The sequence below is a fragment of the Bemisia tabaci genome, chromosome 3 (genome assembly GCF_918797505.1).
Source record: "Bemisia tabaci chromosome 3, PGI_BMITA_v3".
NCBI lineage: Eukaryota > Metazoa > Arthropoda > Insecta > Hemiptera > Aleyrodidae > Bemisia > Bemisia tabaci.
Window position 1 is genome coordinate 62,441,717 of NC_092795.1, and position 8,135 is coordinate 62,449,851.

The 8,135-nt window shown below is 35.2% G+C and overlaps 1 protein-coding gene across 1 annotated transcript; it reads right to left on the reverse strand.

The window, feature by feature from the left end:
- Nucleotides 1-923: 923 nt before the first annotated feature.
- MED6 (mediator complex subunit 6) lies at nucleotides 924-8,125 on the reverse strand. Its single transcript, XM_019052943.2, has 5 exons — nucleotides 7,889-8,125; nucleotides 6,883-7,048; nucleotides 5,841-6,015; nucleotides 3,582-3,825; nucleotides 924-2,391 (listed from the first exon to the last, which is right to left on the reverse strand). The coding sequence occupies exons 1-5, from the start codon at nucleotides 7,914-7,916 to the stop codon at nucleotides 2,306-2,308; spliced, it is 699 nt and encodes a 232-aa protein (XP_018908488.1). The 5' UTR covers nucleotides 7,917-8,125; the 3' UTR covers nucleotides 924-2,305.
- Nucleotides 8,126-8,135: the final 10 nt, after the last annotated feature.

The window sequence follows — 8,135 nt, forward strand, 5'->3', positions numbered from 1 at the left end:
AGGTCTATTGTATGCTATCAAGTTTCCACAAAGTTGATTGGAAATTACAAAATCTCTGAGAGTTACTTCGAAAAGCTGCGTTTAATTTCTGCAGGACTTGATTTTTGAAAAAAAATACGTAAATCAAACCCTAAAGGTTGAATCTCATACTCTCAGGTGCAAGATGTATATTTTTCTAAAACTGTATAAACTCTCATTTTATAGAGTTTTGCTCTTTCTCAATTTGAGTCTGAGACCAAATAATGAATGCGTACAATTTCTGAGCCCAATCGCTTAGCAGCAAGGAATCCCCTGATTTCTAATTATACAGGTGGCCAAGAATTGGATCATTAAAACTTGGCCTGTATTGGATTATTGGTATTGTCGCAATAAGCGTATTACAATCCAGTTTGATAATTCTGATGAGTCAATGGCAATAGAAATGTTGTCAGAATATTGCGCTGGCAAAAAAATAAATTGCCTCTTTAAAGAAATGCTGCAACCTGTGTTGCCAGGCGACACAAAGCAGAAATTGTGCGTTTGAAATTATTGGGAAAACTTCATCCCATCCCAAATGCCCCTTTCATTAAGTATTTACCTACCCAAAAAAAGTTCATGAAAAATCGCTTTCAAATATTGAAACAACAACTACGGCCAAAGCTCTTGCTTACATCACCCCTGAAAATTCAGCTGCACAAGCTCTCTAGAGTTTCTCCAAATCATAGAGAGGCTCTGTCATGCTTAAATTTTGAATCCCCATTCTAAAGTATGTAGCGGATCAATGAGCATCAGTTTTCCCCGAATTTTCGAAGAACAGTGTTTCATTCTAGTGAAAGTCAAAACAAACCCTTTTACATGCCTTTGCAAAGCCGCAATGATTATAAAAGTTAATTGATACAGAGGTCTTTTTTCAATGAGGAAATACAAAAAATGGAAAAAACATGTTGAAACTTAACATTTTATTGATTGTATTCAGTCTACATATTTACAAATAAAAATTCTTGGGCACAAATACAAAACAAGCGATGTTAGTCCAAACGAAAGATGAATTTTAAGAAAATTGTTAAAATGGATCTGAAAACTATCATTTGATGTTTTGGTGGAATACGTTATTTCAGCCTAAATTCCGTTATTTGATCTTGGAAAGTAACCTCAAAGGTTGGATTGTTCAGTTTCAAAAGCTTTCCATCGGTGGTTCACAGTAAGCAAGTTAAGAATGATATATATTGGAAATAAAGAAATCTTGATGCTACTTTGAACTTCAGACTGCATTTTGCAACAAGAAACTGCAATTTTTATCTCATATAAGAAAGCACCTATTTGCACAAGGAAAATAATGACACATATTTCGTTTCTAAAATGAGCCAAAAATAGAAATTAGTGATTGCAGATTGTCGTCCTTCTGCTGTATTTATTACCTCTTTTGAAAATTGTAATTGCATCAAGATCTTCCATTTTCAATTAACATTTATTAACTTGACATACGGATTTTCCTTCGATCACTGATGCATCACATAAAAATGAACAAATTGAGCATAAATGCCCTGTGTCTATCCTGTAAAATCAAAATGCTACATCACAGATATGTACTCACTATGATTCCGTTCTGAGAAAAGGAAAATCAGTGGTATCATTCCTAGCTCAACCAAAACATTCTACCTAAGATCCAACTCTTGTTTGGCAAATTCAATTTTTAATCATACATTTGAATAAGGGAAACTAACTTTCTAGTTTGGGCGATTCTGCATAAGTTTAGTGATCTTTGCCTATCTACAAATATTTCCTAGAAATTTCATACGTTATCCAGCCGTTTTCATTTCATGTTATCCACCTTTCATGCTGACATTTCTCCAGCTCAGACCTCGTCTGGTGGTGCAATGCTCATGCTTCATACCTAAAAACAAGGCAACGCAAGATGTGCCCTCACAGCACTAGATGCTCAGTTATAATTTGATAAAGCCTGAATTACATTTTCTTTAGAAAAATATTGATGCTAGAAAGGGGAAAAACAAAGATCTTTACTGCAGTAAAATAATTACTGCCATCCAATTTTAAATCCTGAACTGTAAAACAGGTACTATGTTAGCTATTAATGAGAAAGGAAAAAGAAACGACTCATTAATTTTTAGGATTAATAAGCTAACACAGACAGAAATGAAGAGAAAAGCAGAAATTACGAAATTTTGTGATGGAGGTATGTAATTTTTGACCTAAAACACCATGCAAAGACATTGCCAAATTATCTTGTGATCAAATTTTTGTGTAGATTCTTTACTGCTCTCGAAAATTATTCAACAAAAATACCATTGATAAGATGACAATCAAGTTAAGAAGTCCTCTGTTTTTTGTCAGGAGGAGGTTTCATATCTTGTTTCTCAGTTTTTATTTCTTTGACTTCCGTTTTCACTTCACCTGGAACAATAAGGGAGAGATTAAACTCTGAATATGAAGAATGAGTAGAAAGCTCTAATATTTGGGTATTGAAAAAGTAGTCAGCGCTCAGTGGGGTTTTAAGGTAAAAATGTTACATTTTCTTGGAATCCGTAGATTTTAAAGAGGAGGGGATGAAACTAATCGGCAAATGAAAATTCTCAAATGTGAGTGAACATTATGCAACCAAGGATACAAGAACAGGCAAGTTTTTACCGACTATAAATATGTAACATGAGATTCATTGAAAAGTTTCCAGTTGCAAAACATCCTCATCAAAAATGTTGACAATCAAATTGAGAAAACTGAACTGCCTTGAGCTAAATGTAAGTAAAATTTGGAAAAATTAGATTCTCTAAGGTTGATCATTAAAAAACTCAATATGATGAAATGGTCAAATTTTCTCTTAAAATGTGAGGCATCTTTTCAAGCCATTGATAACTCAATTTCGGTAATAAAGGCGCTTGGATATTTTTTCTAGAGGGCAACAATATGTATTTGCATTGAATGTTGGGGAAAATTGAACCAAAGGGTACCTGGAGGATGTTACTTAAGGCACTGGATGAGAAAAGGGCACTTCCTGATTGCGGTGTTTCAAAATCTCTGTTGCTAATTAATCCCTTGAAGAAGATTATAATGGGTAATTTGTCCAGAATTCTTTCCAAAGAAAATTGTAGAATCATAAAGAATATTCAGTGAGTTTTTTAGTGAAATGGATGCATTCCGTTTCCTTACAATGAATGAAATATTAGAGGAGACTCTGAAACGTTGCAACCGAGAAGTGCCTTTTTCGCTTCCAGTGCCTCGATTGGGTGGTGAACAGTAAACTGCGAGACTTACATATGAATCACTAAATACAAAAAGGGCACATGTCCAGAAAACCAAATTGTTCAGGAGACACAAAAAACTGTTTATTTCGTGGTAGATATTTTTTGGAAAGTCGTTATGTTTAAAAAAACCTGCGCGGAGCGAAGCCGAGCGCCGGTTTTTTTAAACATAACGACTTTCCAAAAAATATCTACCACGAAATAAACAGTTTTTTGTGTCTCCTGAACAATTTGGTTTTCTGGACATGTGCCCTTTTTGTATTTAGTGATTCATATTTGGAAGGTGCAAATTTTGTTAAAAATATATTTAATACAAAATCAGAAAGAAGTTGGAGTTATAGTTACTTTCAGGTTGTTGGGGTTTGACCATTGGAGGTGGAGCAAATTTTTTAACAAGTTCACCCAAGAGCATATCCACTCTCTGCCGCTGGAATATTGAACTAGCCTCCTCTTTGGCTGGAATATCCTTCTTCTGAGGGGCAGCTGCTGCTCCAGACTTCATGTCCCATGTATAGCCTTTGCTTGGATGATATTTCGTGTATGATGACATCTCTTCAAACGCTGACTGCAAATGATGTACTGATGACAACTGATGGGAAACAAATGATGATCAAAGTTAGTTAGAGAGCCGATGGTGACTTTGCAAAATCGCAGATCTCGAACACAGTCAGGATTGCGACAGAATTCAGAAAATTGTAATCCCTGACCTTTCTCAAAATTCCCTGACAATTGAGTAAATGCCAGATGGTTGAAAGTACATAATTTGAATGAGTTTTCTCACAAAATTTGATGTTGGAAACGTTAAACCCACTCTGGAATGCAATTAAGGTGGAATTTAACAGTTTTTCCTGATACTATCGTCATTTCCCTTGATATTTCCCAGTTTTCTCTTACTTTCACAGAATTTCCTCAAACTTCCCAGTGTTTCTTGACTGTGGAACTCAGCACAATGTTTGTTGGACTGTGTTTGAAAATTTCCGTTCATAATTTATTATGTCACAAGAATAATGCTTGAAAGTTTCAGAGAATAATATTGAAAGAACAAAGCAAATTGAATTTTGTACAAAAATGATGATCAGGCCTTCCTCAGAAAAGTAACATGTGACATTAAAATTGCATCACTGTAAAGTGAAATACAAGGATAGATAGTGAACCATGAGCCTGCTACATATTATCAAAAACAACTATAATGTTAATATATTGTAAAGAAGAAATTTAAATGCGACAGCTGTGAAAAGGGACCTTACCTTTTAGGAGAAAATTTTCCTCAACTTTTCGCAAACATTTGAACTGCGTTTTTCTACAACCTAAGAATTTTTATGATGGAACTTCAGGACTGACATCTTCTTTAATTTTTGAGATTTTAGTGTTGAACTTACGTTCCAGATCTTCTACTATGTATTGGCAAAAAGTTCAGATTAGTTTTCTCCTGGGAGAAAAGGTCCCTTTACACAATTCCAGCTACATATACTTAGTTAAACTTAGAAGCTACACACATCAATTACAAGGTTCCAAAATTTCCTGACTTTCCCGGTTTTTTTTTTTTTAACATAAAATTCCTACACTTTCATGACTGTTCAATGTTTTTTTCTTGGTATTCCTAATTTCTCAGGAAAGTACTTTGGATAATAAAAAGACCCCGCACACCTCTTATGGGAAAGTGCACCACGATGGATCCTTAAATTTTTTATGGCATTCGATTCTCCTCAAGATGCTGATCAAAAGTTATCTTTACGCCAACTTCCTACGATGCACCGTTTTTGCAAAAAACGACCGAGAAGATTCAATTATTCCGCGATGAAGAGCCAGAAAGATTCCTCATTTCAGCACTTGAGTGAACGGTCGGCTGTGTGTCAACAAGGAAATTAGGGGAACTCCAGCACTGAGCGGCAGTCTTATCTTGGATTCCGCACGCTGTTTTGCTCGACCATCCAAATCAGTTTCTCTCTCTCTCCCACCCTATTCACCTCTTCCCCGTGTCTCTAAATCGAATGCTTTGCTCTTTTTGATTCATTGTCACTGAATAATTGAATCTTCTCGGTCGTTTTTTGCAAAAACGGTGCATCGTAGGAAGTTGGCGTAAAGATAACTTTTGATCAGCATCTTGAGGAGAATCAAATGCCATAAAAAAGTTAAGGATCCATCATGGTGCACTTTCCCATGAGAGGTGTGCGGGGTCTTTTTATTATTCTCAGTACTTTCCTGAGAAATTAGGAATACCAAGAAAATAACATTGAACAGTCATGAAAGTGTAGGAATTTTATGTTAAAAAAAAAAATCCGGGAGAGTCAGGAAATTTTGGAACTTTGTAATTGATGTGTGTAGCTTCTAAGTTTAACTAAGTATATGTGGGTGGAATTGTGTAAAGGGACCTTTTCTCCTAGGAGAAAACAAATCTGAACTTTTTGCCAATACATAGTAAAAGATCTGGAATGTACGTTCCAGATCTGTGTACAGGGTCCTTTTAGCACAAAGTCTCTTAAAATTTAAGAAATCTAAGACTAGAGAACTCAAAGGCAGAAGTTCTGATTTTCTTTGATACCTATGGAGAATGATATTGATTTCTCTCTGTGATATGAAATAACACTAGAATGCCTCACTTACAATTCTTGAGTTGACCACTGATGCTAAGTCTGGCGCTTGATACACTGTCCCCGCGATGATGTAGTAATCTGCCAAAGGAGTTGCTTGTGTCGGAGAATGACGGTGTTGTTTACGGACAACATACAAAATAGGTTCTTGAACATGCAGTAAAATGTATTCTAGTCCTGTCATGCTCCTGATAAAAACAGTAACAGCAGAGATCAATAAAGTTACATAAATGTAAACCATTAAAGAACAATGTGATTCTTTCCTAATTGTTTTTGTCTGAGTGTCTGTTGAGTGGAGGAAGGAGGAGAGAATTCTGTTTAAAAAATGATGAAAAAACACAATAATTTTACTTTTGTCATAATACTATTTAACTGGTCTGGCCCTGGAGATATTGTAGCTATATACACTAGTTGTTCTGAGGATACTTATATTACTCTCCTAATATATTTTCTTCTCCCCTCTTTCTTTCTCTTCCTTTTTCTTTCTTTCCTCTTCTTTATCCTACCTTTAATTCCTGGGGAAGAGAACAATGAACAAATATAACCACATATCAACGGTAAAACTACCAGACCATGTATCTTGTTAGCGGTATTTAAAAATCTCTGCTCCCATTTTATTTCTTTTGACAGAGAACAAATCAATTTCATTCCTTCAAGTTTTCACAGAGTTTTCTCTGCGAGGAGGAGAAAAATTAAAGAAGTTTTAAAAAATTAATGTTCGACGGTTTTCATGTATAAAAATTAAGTAAGACAGGAAGTCTACAACATCGCAAATAGAGATACTTGGTCTGGTAGTTTCACCGTCGAGATGGTTACTAACCCTCCAATTCAAGCAGAATTCAATTTACTGAACATGAGACTGTCATACTTACATAACAGTCCCTGCAACAAAGGTTTTGCTTTACTCTTGATATTAATCCGCATCAAGCTTAGAATTGTTAGCTATTTTTTTAACTTTTCACCATAAGTATTATTGAATTTGTTGATAAAAATAATATAGATTCAGTTGAGGCATCTTTTCTTGGCATCTGAGAGCAGAAATAGACAATACTTACGTGAGCTGATCCAATGAAAGCCGTTGCATTTTAACAATTTCATTATTGCAGGTGCGATCATAAAATGGATTTGATCTCTCGGAAAAGTAGTCAAGAACGTTGGCCGGATTCAGGATGGTTATCCAAGCACTATCATGCCATGATAAGCCGAGAGGGTTTTCTGTTACTGCAAGACAAAAAACATCCAGTCATAAATTCAAAAAGACGTTGATAATGCAACAGTGCTACATCATTCAAATTGAATGAATGATTTATTGACAAAATACAAGAAAGGAAAAATACAAAGCACTGACCCCTAGATAAGCTTGTGCGGAAGGCAGTCAGTTACAAAAACAGAACAAAAAAAGAAGAAGATAATAAACTAAGTATAACAAAAATGGATTATAACGACAAATTGAGAAACTAACTTTTGTTTTTCTAATAATGATTGTACCAGTGGTCTAAAACTTATTACAAAGGTTATTTTGCACTAGGATAATCGAACGCCACTGTTTCAAAGTGCCTGATTGGTTGCGATATGAAAAATGACGTATTTTGAGTGTATAGACCTTAAAGAGTGTATGACCTTAAACAGTTACTCTAAATCCAAAAATTGCCAAATTCAGAGAAATGAAAGCAGAATAGTGTTTAGAAAAAAACCTCGCATTCGATTCTGTGTAGAATGCGAGGTTTTTTTCTAAACACTATTCTGCTTTCATTTCTCTGAATGTTGCCAATTTTTGGGTTCAGAATGATTCTTTGGGCTCCTGCGCAGGGGTTACCATCCTTTTTTTTTTTGCTAAAAATTCAAAATCTGTAGAGATTTTTGACCTAATCAATGCTATATATCACATGCCAGTTCGACCGTGTCACTTCAGCTTGACGAATCACCCTAAGTATAAAATAGTTTGAGAGGTAATGTAGATGATTAGAGAATCTACACGGTAAAGAAATAGGGTAGTGTCATTAGAGCGAAAGGGGAAAAGCGAGAAAACGCTTAAATGAAATAAAAAATAGTCTCTTTTACCAGGCAGTATTGCTCCGCGGTTAGCCATGACTTGATGCTGCTGACGCTGAGAACTGAGGGAAATGTGGATGTATAAAATTGAACAGAGGTAGAAAAAATACACGGAAGAATACTTAATCAGTGACTCAAGTTAGGACTCAAAATTGCAGATTCCTTCAAGACCTGGTATCAATAAATGCTGATGCTGATTGCTGATACTGCTGATACTGATGTAAACCTAATGTAAACAAAGCAACGAACTTTGATA